This window comes from Meles meles, chromosome 6, assembly GCF_922984935.1.
Source record: "Meles meles chromosome 6, mMelMel3.1 paternal haplotype, whole genome shotgun sequence".
Taxonomy (NCBI): Eukaryota; Metazoa; Chordata; class Mammalia; order Carnivora; family Mustelidae; genus Meles; species Meles meles.
The window spans coordinates 109,985,241-110,000,695 of NC_060071.1; the positions used below are offsets into that span (position 1 = coordinate 109,985,241).

Sequence of the window (15,455 nt, forward strand, 5' to 3'; positions counted from 1 at the left end):
GTATCATTATTTCTGCTGGTGGCTAATCTCATGCCTTATACATATACAGATATGTATATATATATTTTTTTAATTAGAGAAAGAGAGGTGGAGGGGGCAGAGGGAGAGAGAGAATCTAATTAAGCAGGCTCCATGCCAGCACAGAGCCTGATGCCAGCATTGATCCCACAACCCTGACATCAGGACTTGAGCCAAAATCAAGAGTTGGATGTTTAACTGACTGAGCCACCCAGGCGTCCCTGTATTGTTTTTTAAATAACTTTGCCTATCGAGGCTCATCAGTTCTTATCTTGCATATCTCTACTTCTGTTCATTTTCAGAAAGTATCCTATTTGCAACCTATATTTCCCTCCCACTGAGGCCCTCAGTTTGGGTTGAGTAACAAAAAAATTAGTTTTGAGGAGTTGCCTTAAGAACCCTAATATGTAAACTGGTATTTTTTGAATGAATTGTGAGGACTCTGGAATACGCTACCAATTATAGCTCTCATTTATTCAGAAAACTTCTATTGAATACTACTATGTATCTGGAACTATATTGTATTACTATGGTGTTAGGCACTTGAGATACAGAGATGATAGGCATCTACTCTCAAGGAAGTTTACAAACTACTGTAGGAGAAATACAAGAAAGAACTGTGTGATTAGTACAATACACATTGCTGTGGGACTGCAAGGGAGGACTCTACCCATACATGAAGCCTCAGAGAAGGTTTCCCACAAGTCAATATGAATTGAATCTTAATGGTGGAGTACAATAAGCATCCAGTTCATTCATTTACTTATTCATTTAGAAAATATTTTTGAGTGCTTACTATACTCTAACCATATTCTGGGGGCCAGGAATATAAAACCTAGTAAGATCCTATCCGTAATGAATTTTTTTCTCTAGGAGAAGTAATAGATAAGAGGACATAAACATGCAATAAATTGTTATTTTGAAGTTCGTATAGAATGGGGTACAGGTCACTTGTATCTGGAGAGGGGAATCAAGAAAGACTTTGTACATGAGAGGAGGCTTATGTGAAATGGATTCTTGAAGATGAACAGATGTTTGCTGTGTAATAAATGAGGAGAGACCTTGTGGGCCAAATATGCAGTGAGACAATGAAAAAGAAAAGAAAATAGCAAGACTTTATCAGGGAAATATAAGTACCTTATCAATGAATTAGAGCTTAGGATACAATGAGATTGGAGTAGTGAGCCCAAACTAGGTCCTAGAAAATCCTGAATAATATATGAAATAGTTTTTGGATTTACTCTTGAGATGATAGGGATCCATTTGTGAACCAAAAAGAAAATAGGGGCGCCTGGGTGGCTCAGTGGATTGAGCTGCTGCCTTCGGCTCAGGTCATGATCTCAGGGTCCTGGGATCAAGCCCCGCATCGGGCTCTCTGCTCCGCAGGGAGCCTGCTTCCTCCTCTCTCTGCCTGCCTCTCTGCCTACTTGTGATCTCTCTCTCTGTCAAATAAATAAATAAAATCTTTAAAAAAAAAAAAAAAGAACCAAATGGAAAATAATGCCCATCTTGTTATATATTTATGCCCATGAAAAATTCAGTCTTGAATTTCTATCAATTCTGAATGTTTTATGATATTCACAGATCCATTAAGGATTATAAGTAAATGACTGATATGATGATCTTTGTCTTTTATTTAGCATGATCATCTGAGGTATAGTGTGATGAAAAGATTGGAAAGGATTAAGACTAGAGGCAAGGAGCCTGGTTGGATAGCTATTACGGTAAAGCTGGTGAAACATTATTCAAGAGTGAGGAAATATAAAAAGGGAGATTTGAAAGACAAGAAGAATGGACTAGACTTAGTTTGAATATGAGAAAAGCAAAAGAAAACCTATCCATATGTTTGGATGGATGGAATTTCCATTCACTGAGTTGAGAGAGAGGGACTATGGAGAAGGGATAGAATTAGGAGGAAGTAAGCTGGGCCTTTAAGCATGTTGAATTTGAGGCACCTTTGGCTTTCATGCAAATGGAAAAATGTATTAGATTTGACAAACCCAAGCTGCTGCTGGCATTGGCAATTTTGGATGGACTTAGTCTTCTCTGAAAGTCTTAAGTGTCTAAAGTTGCTTTTCATTGCAGTAAGATTCTAGAAAAGTAGAATTAGGGATTTCAAGTTAAGATAAATTTGATGTGAATGATATAATAGTTACAAAGAGCTAAATTACATTATACAGACAAGACGCCCACACTCAATGAGCATGCTTTTTAGAAGTGACACCATTTGTGTTGTTGAGCAAATTTAGCATTGTTATGATAGCTTTCAGGGAATTCCTACCTGACCCTTTATTACTGGGTTAGATACCTGTCATTCATGCTCTCTGTATAGTTCTCTAATGTTGCCTGCCTAATTTTGCTTTTGTCACACTGATCTGTAATCTAATTTGTAATCTAACAACACTTTATCTTGTTCACTGTCCTATCCCTGTCATCTAACAGAGTGTAGCACCTAGGGCATAGTCAGTAAATATATGTTCAATGATAGGGTCTTCTATGAATTGAAAACTATTACATGCTTTGAGCGCTTTGGGGAGATATTTGATTATATACCTTCTGGATTTTTACATTTAGGTCTTTTATCAAAATTTACTTTGTGTCTTTTTAATGAATTTTTTCTTTATATCATACATTAATCACATAATTTTACATAAGCAAAATGTGATTATATCCTATATTAAATTATAGAATATTTTTTCAGAGTAACTGCCGTCCATTCCTCATCCTCACATTTTCTCCTATCCCATATTTTGCCTTACCCCAGCTAACTCACGTTAAGATTCTGGCATGTAATCTTTCTGTTTTTGTCCATAGACACACTCATATGTATAATATACATGATAGATATATATGATATGTGTGTGTGCTGTTATTTTACAAGTTGAGATCATATCATGCCCACTTGCCTGCATTTGTTTTTACACAGTAAATCCTATGGAAATTACAAGTCTCTGATTGCCTATGAGTTTCTGTCTTCGCATGTTTGTTGGCCATGTGGGTTTGCTCTTTTGTCAATTACCTACTTAAGTTCTTTCCCCATTTGTTAGGGTCTAAATTTTTCTTAAAACCATGTAATAACTATTTCAATTGTCAATTACCTACTTAAGTTCTTTCTCCATCTGTTAGGGTCTAAATTTTTCTTAAAATCATGTAATAACTTTTTCTATATTTTAGATGTTTTCTATCACCTGTATTGCAAATCTTTTTCCAAATTTATACTGAATTCATTATCATTATTTATGGTCTTTCTTTGCCATATAGGTAACAGAATTTTTTATATAGTTTTTTCTATCTTCTATATTTTATGTGTTCTTATGGCTTGATTAGGTTTCTCCTAACATAAGTTTATACCTGTAGTCTTGTAGATTTTCTTGTGAGCTTTTCATTATTTAGTGAATTTATATTTAAGTCTATCTGGAATTAACTTTTTCAAATGATGTAAGGTAGAAGCCCAATATGATTTTCTTCCACATAAATAGCTAGTTGAGTCAGCATCAACTAATATATAAGCTGTTTTCCTTCTACTGAATTAAAATTTCAACCAGTTTGTATGTTATTCTCATAGAGGTGGGAATATTTTTCTGGATTCTTTATTATAAGTAAACTGAATTCTTTATGATCTAAAACATTAGGCTATTGTGTATTTATGGCACATTCTGTTATCTGATAGGGCAAGTTTCCCCTTCAAAAATTTTTTCATACTTTTGTTGGCAGGTCCCAGGCATTTGTTCCATATAAACTGTAAAACTTTTTTTTTCTATTAAAAATCACCCTAGGGAAAAAAAAAAAAAAAAATCACCCTAGGGGTGCCTGGGTGGCTCAGTGGATTAAAGCCTCTGCTTTCGGCTCAGGTTGTGATCCCAGAGTCCTGGGATCGAGCCCCGCTTCAGGTTCTCTGCTTGGCGGGGAGCCTGCTTCCCCTTCTCTCCCTGCCTGCCTCTCTGCCTACTTGTGGTCTCTGTCTGATAAATAAATAAATAAAATCTAAAACAAAACAAAACACCCTAATTGGAATTATACTAAGTTATGTATTAATATTGGATTAATCTTTTTATGATATATCATATCATATTCATATCTTGTTCTGTTCTTGTCAATAAGATGTAATAATTTTCATCATATGGATTCTATGCTTTTCTTAATAATCTTATTTTTAATTATTTTAAAGTTTTGGTCACTATAGTAAAGGATTATTTTTTCTGTTTTTAGGTGCATACTGGTATAATTAGAGAAAAACCAATGATTTTTATATATCTAGTATTCAGTCACATTACCAAATTCCTTTCTCAATTTTAATGGAGTTCTTTTTCCTCACTAGAGTCTCTTGTTTTTCTAGATATATAACCATAGTATCAGCACATTTTAATATCTTCTCTTTTAACATTATTTATGCTAATTCTTTTATCTTAATTCATTTGCCCACCTTAGGAAAATCTTGGAAAAGTGACATATGAATAGAATAAGACATATCAGAATATAAAAAAGCCAATATACAAGGCTTGGAACAATAGTTTATCTGAGTGATGGGTATTATTATCGTTATTAAGTTAATAATATCATATGCTAGATAATTAAATGACAATAGAATACGTAATAATTTTGAGAAATTGTTTTGTACAGATTGAATCTGGAAAGGTAAAAATTAAAACTCAAGGTGTCTATTTTGCTTTATGTAAAACTCACCTAAAAATAGAGATTAATATAAAAGATCGGAGGGTAATTTATTTGCTGTACCTAAGAAATTGTCAATACACTTTTTTTTTTCCTTTTCAGAGAGGGAGAGGTGGGAGGAGGGTCAGAGAGAGAATCTTAAGCAGGCTCCATATGGAGCCCAACCAGGGGCTCCATCTCCCAACCCTGAGATTACGACCTGAGTCGAAATCAAAAGGTGAATGCTTAACCAACTAAGCCATCCAAGCACCCCCTATACTGACTTTTTTTTTTTAAATACACTGACTTTGAATGGAAAATATTTATGATGTCTTTAAGATATTATTTCATTTGAAAGAATTTGTTTATGTATGATGCTTCAGATATAGATCTATTTCTGTTGACTACAATGAGATATACTATACTGGGCTAAATATTTGAAAGGTGGCATTAATTAGGAAAAACAGAATTTTCTTAGAGATATTTGAGCAGGAATGTAAAATAAAGAACAATGGGAGTTGGAAAATGAGGATTTTAATTCCTCTTACTAACTCTCTGCTTTTTTGGGTAGTCTGTTAACTTCCCTGAGCCTTAGCTTTGTCAGTAAATGATAGGGATAAAACTATCTCACCTGCCTATCTAACAGAATGATTGTAATATTCATATTAAATGATAATGTATGTGAAAGTGCTTGGAGTATAAGGTACCATGATATTATTAGATACATTGATAGCTCTGCTCCAATTCCCTTCTTTTTATTGATTTGATTGAGATGCCATTTGGATGAGGAAAAGAACTTGATCATTTGAAGAAAAATGTCTATAGAACAGAGCTAAGCAATACTAACATTTTCTAGCTAGGAAATTTCCGCTTGTTTTCACACTGCATTTTAGAAAGAAAGCATTCTACTGACTCTTACTGATAGAAAAGGTAAGCTGGAATGTTAAGAGTTGATGTGAAAGAGTGGGGTTAGGTGTAGACTGCATTAGCAACTTGTTGATTGGAACCTTAGAATAGTCCATAGACTTGTCTGCACCGAGGTACTTTGTGCATTCTCTACAAGCTTTGGTTTTGATTGCAATGAAGACTTGGTACCAAATTATTTTGGTTAAAGTACACTGCTACTGGGGCCCCTGGGTGGCTCAGTGGGTTAAAGCCTCTGCCTTCGGCTCAGATCATGATCCCAGGGTCCTGGGATTGAACCCCGCATCGGGCTCTCTGCTCAGCGGGGAGCCTGCTTCCTCCTCTCTCTGTCTTTGCCTGCCTCTCTGCCTTCTTGTCTGGCAAATAAATAAATAAAATCTTATTTAAAAAAAAAAGTACACTGCTACTTGTTATTCAGCAGTGAGAAATATTGGTAATTTTAGTCAATTAATTGTTCCTTTTCTAAGATAAACAATTTTTACTTTTTGTTTATATCTTTGATAACAGGTGGTGGTTATGAAGATTCATGTGCTAGTCATGGTCCAATGAGTTTGGGAGAATTGGAGTTGCAGCCAAATTCTAATCCTGCACTTCCCACAACACTTCTGACAGCACAAGAAAATAATGTTAAGTTATCAGGAGCTGCTGAAGATATTCATCAGGTACCCAATAACTCTTGTACTTTACTTAAAATGAGAATGGGAACAATATTGTCTTAGCATATAGTATACTGTATGGAGCATATAGTCTTTGTAGTCATGTTTCCTTTATTTACTGATTCACACCTGGATACAAATCTTAGCTCTTAGGATTCTAGCGGTGACCTTGAACACATAGCCTTTTTCTAAGCCTCAGTCTCCTCATCTTTATTTTAAAGATTAAAAAATAACATATATAAAGTGCTTGTCATCTAGTTAGGTAGCTATTAGCATTTATATTTTGTATATCCATGCAGTATTGAGCTCAGTAAATTACTGTAGTAGGTACTCAAGAATTATTTATTATATTAAAATTTGCAAAAGTTGTTAACATGAAAGCATATGAAATTTCATACTAAGTTAGGCCAATGACCCATTTAATCTTGTGTACTGAAAAAGTAAATTAATTACTCTTCAACATAACAGTTTTGTATCTGTGTAATAGCAATGCATTTTTCACTGTTGGTTCATTTATTCACTAAATATTTATTGCATGGTATTGTATAGCATTGCACGGTGTTGGTATTACTGGCCACCTCAGGAGTTTCCTGAGTGAAATTCAAAACTGGCTTCCTATGCATGGAGAGCAAGGAGAGACCGAATAATGACAGACCACTTCAGAGTGGTAGGTGGCAGGTTCAGTAATTAAGGGAACTTATTGATGAGGCTTGTCTTGGGCAACTGTAAGACAAGTAGATCTCTGTACCCACTCACTAGAATCTTAAAAGTTTATATGGAAGCCTTCATTTGGCTCAGTCAGATATTCAGTCCAGATGAACTCTCCAAACACTTTACTCTCTCTCAAGGCTATGTCCTTGGAACATTTGCTAGTATGCAAATAATAGGTGAGATGTATATTCCAAAGACAGGGAGGACGTAAGGAGCCTCTGATTGACTGGGTTCAGCCTCTGGGTCAACTGTCATTGATAAGAATCCAGAGATAGCTTTTTAAATTCCTGTCAAAGCATATATGATAGATGTTTTCAGGAACTCATTCATAATTAGGCCCATAAAGTAGGAAGAGGAAGAGAGAAAATGGCTTCGTAATTCATGATGTGTGATTGTGAAAGAATGTGTGAATACTAGTCAGTTTCAAATTTGGTTAGTTGTAAGTAAGAGAGATGATGGGGTTTATGGTGGAATATACATTTCTTGAATGGTGAAGGAGGGTAACAATACCTACTATCTTGTGAGAATTAAATGATGTTACTATATATAAAGGCTCTTCGAAAATTGCCGTGCATTATGCAGATTTTCGTTTTATGTAAAAGTGGTTATATGGCAGAGCTTACAAGCAAATTAAGTTTTTATCCTGTCTAAATCCATCATGTGTATATATCTAAGATAGCTTGATTTATACGGAGCTCTGAATTCTCTAGTAAAAATAGAAATAATTTGAATATTTAAAATCTGTGTATATTATCCAAATCTTTTCCAAAATTTTATTTCCAATATCTTTTCATTAGTAATATGTACTCTATCACCCATTTAGCAATTAGAAAGTATGCATAATATTCAAATTTTACATAAGAAACATCTAAATAATTTTCTTGCTCATAAGTCTTTAACTTTAAAGGCAGTATTATGACTTCATGTCTTAAATTCTTTAGTACCAACAAAAGCATGACCAAGATGTTAAGCAAGTTGAACATAGGCCAGCACAAAGTCGTTTAATACGTGTAAGAAATAAATCTGATACTTCACTTTCACAGCAACAAGGTAAGATTAGTTTTCTTCTAATATAATAGTTTGATACTTGTCTTAATATTGAATAAGTAGATAATGAGAATTCTTTATTTTTATATACATCTCATTCTTGTCTATAGGCTTTTTGTTTTCTCTTGGTCCATTGGGATAAAGAATCTGGTATCATATTTGACTGTATGTGTATTCTTTTTACCAATAAACACTATTTCTAATGGAATTTGAAAACTTTTAGGTAGTGTTTTCCTTTAATTTTATCCTTTAGTTCTTATACAATTGGATGCCTTTTTTTTTTTGTATTTTTTTTTTCATTTTATTTATTTTTTCAGTGTAACAGTATTCATTCTTTTTGCACAACACCCAGTGCTCCATGCAAAACGTGCCCTCCCCATTACCCACCACCTGTTCCCCCAACCTCCCACCCCTGACCCTTCAAAACCCTCAGGTTGCCCCAACCTCCCACCCCTGACCCTTCAAAACCCTCAGGTTGTTTTTCAGAGTACATAGTCTCTTATGGTTCGCCTCCCCTCCCCAATGTCCATAGCCTATATCTGTGTCATAGTTGTCTATTTTAAAATTATAATATGATAAAGGCAAGGGGCTATGTCTGTAAAGGTGTTTTGTAAAGGGTGTTTAGAGTTGTGGATGATGTTGACCAATAGGTACAATGTAAGAAAACTAAAGACTCTCACGTTACATGCTGTTAATATGAATGACCTTTTCTGCACTGCTCAGAGTTGCGTGGTTGAATTTCATCTCTACCATCAGCATCACAGTAGTTTGATGTTGCCTTTCTGTTTCTGAAAGACTGTTGGCTTTGTGCTTTATTTGCCTTCCGCTTCTTAGTCATTTAAATTTAATATAACCTAAATTCTGAAATTTGGCAGTAGAAATTAAGATATCTTCTGTTTTAAAACTTTACTTCCACAATCTAGGAAGAAGTATTAGAAATGTTTTGAGCAGTAGGACATTTTTTCTTTGCTTTTGTAATTGTGTTTTTTGTCTCATTTATTGAATGCCAATATAATTGCAAATGTAACTCTGCAGTTAACGTTCTAGGAAAGACTTAAATGAGGAAGTACTCAAGATAATTATTGAAATTATGCTATGTAGATTTTAGGTTTTTACTTTTCTGCTTTCTGTTCCTCTCTTGCTCCAACTTCTCAGAACTTTGCGTTCCTGACCACCTTTTCAACCTAACCATGGTATAGTAGTATTAATATTGTGTTTTAGAATCTGATGAAAACTTGCCTGTAAAACTCTTAGAGTATTTAAACCTTAATTATGACTGTATATAGATATGAGCAAATGAATGTTTCTAAGATAATATTGGAACTGACTTGATGTCCTTCTACTGAGTACTGTTACCATTCATGGTCAAATACTATACATAAAGTTAGGTTTTTAAAAATTATAATTTCTTAAAATTATTAAAAATTATGTCTCTTTGGGAAATATTGTCTGTAATGAAATGATCATTTTTCTCAATTGATAGGAAAATTTGTTTGGTAAGATTTTAAAGTATCTCTCTAGGAAAGTGACATTGCTTTCTGTGTCATATTTATAAACATTGACCACAAGATGGCAATAGCTAAATTCTTATGGACTCAAAACAGACTGTACAATGTCATTAAATAATGTCTAATTAACATTTAATAAGTCAATAAAAGAAATAAAATAAAAGAAACCAAGATGTTAGCCCTTTAAAGAAAGTTTTATTTAGAAAGAATTCAGAACAGTTGGACTTAATATATGTAATTTTTTTTCATTTAACTTTATATGTAATACAGAAGTTAAGAAAGCTGACCTATTTCAGTTTTGACTGAGACAAATAAATACCCAGTGAGCTATAAATAGAACATTTTAAAATAGAAGCCAAGTGTTTCACTCTATAATTGATACACATCTCTGTACTGAAAATTTCTTGAATGAATACAATTGCCTTGGCAGATATAGCCAGTTATGACTTTTTTCTCATAAACTTTGTGGGATTTTTTTTTTCTCTGATCAAACTCTAAGACATTGCCAAACGTTTCAGAGAATAGGAGAGTCAGCATGCCAAAATCATCATCTAGGACTCTCAGGACTTTGAAGGAATTCAATCCTATCTCTCATACAGAGGCCTTGAAGAAAATGAAGGAAATTAACCTTATCAGAAGGGAATCAAAACCACGTATTTTCTGACAGATAAATGCTTCTAAGAATACTTGAACCCCAAATTATGACTATTTCAGGGGGAAGCATCATGTATTTCACTTTGAAATGTGTGGTAGTTTAATATGTGTATATAGAGAATCAAGACGCTTACTAGCAGTATCAGCTCTTGCAGTGATCATTAAATACTGACCAAAGATATGATAGGACATGAGTTCTAGCACTGTGCTTCCAAGAAATCTGTGAAATCCTTGGTTTTTTTCCTCCTTTGATTATGACTTTCAGGTTTTAATATAAAAGAGAGAAATTGACTTGATCTGAGAGATGACTGTCTCCGAATGTAAGAGTGAAACTCTTTCATTTGGTATTGAATTCATTGGGTATATTTTCAACCACGTAATACCACTTACCTGATTCTATGTCCTGATTAATGGTTTTATAGTGAAAGCAATCATTTAAGTGATTTTAATGAGTCATTTAAATTTTTTCCTTTTTACTATTGTAAGTTAACTTTTACTGTACATTTTACTATACAAGCTAACTGTCTTCTGTATTAATGAGAGACTAGTTTTAAATCCACTTATTTGTTATAAACCCAGGAACAATTAAATTCTATAAAGTAATGTATTAAAATAGTTCACTTTGTTTTTTTATTTTTTACATTCTATCAGTATCTGTTTACATTCTATCAATATGGTTGACACATAGTGTTACATTAGTTTTCTGGGTACAACATAGTGATTTGACAAGTTTATATATTATGCTTATGCTCATCACAAGGGGAGCTGCTATCTGTCATCATACAACACTGTTACAATATCACTGGCTATATTCCTTATGCTGTACTTTTAAAAATTATTTTTATTAACATATAATGTATCATCTGCCCCAGGGGTACACATCTGTGAATCATCAGGCTTACACACTTCACAGCACTCACCATAGCACATACTCTCCCCAATGTCCATCAGCCAGCCACCCTCTCCACATCACCCCCCGACCCAGCAACCTTCAGTTTGTTTTGTGAGATTAAGAGTCATTTATGGTTTGTCTCCCTCCTGATCCCATCTTGTTTAATTTTTTCCTTCCTTCCCCTCCCAACCTCCTACTCTGCCTCTCAAATTCCTCATATCAGGGAGATCATATGATAATTATATTTCTCTGATTGACTTATTTCATTCAGCATAATACCCTCTAGTTCCATCCACATCATTGCAAATGGCAAGATTTCATTTCTTTTGATGGTTGCATAGATTCCATTGTATATATGTACCACATCTTCTTAATCCATTCATCTGTTGATGGACATCTAGGTTCTTTCCATAGTTTGGCTATTGTGGAAGTTGCTGCTATAAACATTCGGGTGTACGTGCCCCTTTGGATCACTACATTTGTGTCTTTAAGGTAAATACCCAGTAGTGCAATTGCTGGGTCATAGAGTAGCTCTATTTTCAACTTTTTAAGGAAACTCCATGCTGTTTTCCAGAGTGGCTGCACCCGCTTGCATTCCCACCAACAGTGTAGGAGGGCTCCCCTTTCTCCGCATCCTCACCAACTTCTGTCTTTCCTGACTTGTTAATTTTAGCCATTCTGACTGGTGTGAGGTGGTATCTCATTGTGGTTTTGATTTGTATTTCCCTGATGCCGAGTGACGTTGAGCATTTTATCATGTGTCTGTTGGCCATCTGGATGTCTTCTTTGCAAAAATGTCTGTTCATGTCCTCTGCCCATTGATTGGATTATTTATTCTTTGGGTGTTGTATTGAGAAGTTCCTTATAGATTTTGGATACTAGCCCTTTATCTGATATGTCGTTTGCAAAGATCTTCTCCCATTCTGTCATTTGTCTTTTGGTTTTGTTAACTGTTTCCTTTGCTGTGCAAAAGGTTTTGAGCTTGATGAGATCCCAATAGTTCATTTTTGCCCTTACTTCCCTTGCCTTTGGCAATGTTCTTAGGAAGAAGTTGCTGCGGCTGAGGTCGAAGAGGTTGCTGCCTGTGTTCTCCTCAAGGATTTTGATGGATTCCTTTCTCACATTGAGGTCCTTCATCCATTTTGAGTCTGTTTTCGTGTGTGGTGTAAGGAAATGGTCCAGTTTCATTTTTCTGCATGTGGCTGTCCAATTTTCCCACACCATTTGTTGAAGAGGCTGTCATTCTTTCCTACTTTGTTGAAGATTAGTTGACCATAGAGTTGAGGGTCTATTTCTGGGCTCTCTATTCTGTTCCATTGATCTATGTGTCTGTTTTTGTGCCAGTACCATACTGTCTTGATGATGACAGCTTTGTAATAGAGCTTAAAGTCCAGAATTGTGATGCCACCAACTTTGGCTTTCTTTTTCAATATTCCTTTGGCTATTTAAGGTCTTTTCTGGTTCCATATAAATTTTAGGATTATTTGTTCCATTTCTTTGAAAAAAATGGATGGGATTTTGATAGGGATTGCATTAAACGTGTAGATTGCTTTAGGTAGCATAGACATTTTCACAATATTTGTTCTTCCAATCCAGGAACATGGAATATATTTCCATTTCTTTGTGTCTTCCTCAATTTCTTTGATGAGTACTTTATAGTTTTCTGAGTATAGATTCTTTGCCTCTTTGGTTAGGTTTATTCCTAGGTATCTTATGGTTTTGGGTGCAATTATAAATGAGATTGACTCCTTAATTTCTCTTTCTTTTGTCTTGTTGTTGGTGTAAAGAAATGCAACTGATTTCTGTGGATTGATTTTATATCCTGACACTTTACTGAATTCCTGTACCAGTTCTAGCAGATTTGGAATGGAGTCTTTTGGGGTTTCCACATATAGTATCATATCATCTGCAAATGGAATACCAATTATTCTAATACTGTTTCATCTTATGGTATCACTTATCTCTCAAATTCTCCCCTCATGGTCTGGTAGTTGTTTGTCTCTCTTTTGCTCAGCTTCTTTATTCTCCATCATTTGGTCTTCTGTATCACTGATTCTTTCTTCTGCCTCATTTATCCTAGCAGTAGGAGCCTCCATTTTTGATTCACCTCATTAATAGCTTTTTTTACTTCAACTTGGTTAGATTTTAGTTCTTTTATTTCTCCAGAAAGGGATTTTATTTCTCGAGACAGGATTTCTCTAATATCTTCCATGCCTTTTTTGAGCCCAGCTAGCACCTTGAGGATCGTCATTCTGAACTCTCGTTCTGACATATTACCAATGTCCATATTGATTAGGTAGGTCCCTAGCCGTCAGTACTGCCTCTTGCTCTTTTTTTCATGGTGAGTTTTTCCGCCTTGTCATTTTATCCAGGTAAGACTATATGAACAAGAGAGTAAAATACTAAAAAGGTGGCAAAGACCCCAGAAAAATGTATGCTAACCAAATCAGAAGATATCCAAAAACCGGGGGGAGAAGATAGGGGGAAAAAAGAAAAAAAAATACTATATATATATGTATATATATGTATATATATATAGTATTTTTTTCTTATATATATATGTGTGTGTGTATATATACATATATATACATGTATATATATACACATATATACATGTATATATATACACATATATACATGTATATATATACACATATATATGTATATACATATACATACACATATATATGTATATATACACATATGTATATATATGTATATATATGTATATATACACATATATACGTATATATATATGTATATATGTGTATATATACATCTGATCTATTCACCAGTCTAATATATATATGTGTGTATATATATGTATATACATATATACATATATATGTATATATATGTATATATATACACATATATACGTATATATACATATGTGTATATATATATATATGTATACATATATATACATATATACACATATGTATATATACGTATATATATATACGTATATATGTGTATATATACATATATATATACACACATATATATATTAGACTGGTGAATAGATCAGAGCCACCCACTTGATTTTGGGTGTATTTTGGTCTCTTAGAAGAAACTACCTCCCACAATTTTAAAGAAAGAAAAAATTGTATATATAAAAAACAGTAAGCACAATGAGGGGATGGAATATGACTGTAAAGATGAAAATTTTTTTTAAAATTCTGAAAAAAGAATTGATAAGTTGGTTGGAAAAAGAAAAAAAAGAGGAGGGAATATGCTTAGGCTGGAGACTAGAACAAAGAGCCATGTGCTAGATTAGGGTATATTTTTATCTATTAGAAGAAATTGTATCCCAAAATTTTTTAGGAAAAAAAAAACCTATATGTATACAAAAAATAAGGTTAAATACAATGAAGGGATAAAATAAGACTATAACAATGAAGGCATAAGAAGATTTTTTTTAAGAAAGGTGTTGTTAAGATAAATTAGTTTAAAGATGTTAAATGTTAAAAGAAGAAAGAGGAAAAGTTAAGAAAATAGGATAAGAAAAAATAAAATAAAAAAAAATTAACTTTGCAAAACTAAAGGATCGTGGGAAAAAAGCCGTGAATTCTATGCAATGCTTTCTCCTAGCCCTGGAGTTTCACTGTTCTCCTTGATCAGGAGCTTGGTCTTGACTGGATGTTCTTGTTGATCTTCTGTGGGAGGGGCCTGTTGCAGTGATTCTCAAATTTCTTTGCCTGGGGCGCCTGGGTGGCTTAGTGGGTTAAGCCTCTGCCTTCGGTTCAGTTCATGATCTCAGGTTCCTGGGATCGAGCCCCACATTGGGCTTTCTGCTCAGCAGGGACCCTGCTTCCTTCTCTCTCTCTCTGCCTGCCTCTCCGCCTACTTGTGATCTCTCTCTCTCTCTGTCAAATAAATAAATAAAATATTAAAATAAATAAATAAAAACAAATGTCTTTGCCTGAGGTGGAATTGCACCACCCTTGTGATGGACTGGGCTAAGTAATCTGCTCCGGTTTGCTCTTAGAGCTTTTGTTCCCTGAACGCTTTCCATACCGCTCTGGAGGACAGGAATGAAAATGGCAGCCTCCCAATCTCCAGCCTGGAGGAGCCGAGAGCTCAGGGCCCTGCTCCTCAGTGTGTCCTCAGAGATAAGCAGTCAATCCCTCTGGTCTCCCTGGTCTCTGGCCACATTCCAAGCTCACCCAGCCTGTGACCGAGTGTTTCTATCTTTGGTGCTCAGCCCAGTTTGGAGTCTCCAACCCAGGAGATTCCTGCTGCACTGCTCCTCCCAGAGGAGGGATGATGAGTCTTCTCCCTCGATCTGCCACTTGTGGAGTCCCTGCTCAAAAAGCAGTGGTCCAGCTGTGCCTTGGATCACGGTTTAAGGTAACCCCGATCTTAGAGCTCACTCCTTGGCTCTGTCTCTGT

The 15,455-nt window shown here is 34.7% G+C and overlaps 1 protein-coding gene across 6 annotated transcripts in view; it reads left to right on the top strand.

Moving 5' to 3' along the window:
- KIAA0586 (KIAA0586 ortholog) overlaps positions 1 to 15,455 on the top strand; it is a 126,363-nt gene that overhangs the window by 70,554 nt on the left and 40,354 nt on the right. For all 6 annotated transcript variants that reach the window (XM_046009772.1, XM_046009768.1, XM_046009771.1 and 3 more), the window contains 2 exons: positions 6,100 to 6,254; positions 7,901 to 8,009. In XM_046009772.1, coding sequence (XP_045865728.1) covers positions 6,100 to 6,254; positions 7,901 to 8,009 — 264 coding nt within the window. The remainder of the gene's footprint in view (positions 1 to 6,099; positions 6,255 to 7,900; positions 8,010 to 15,455) is intronic.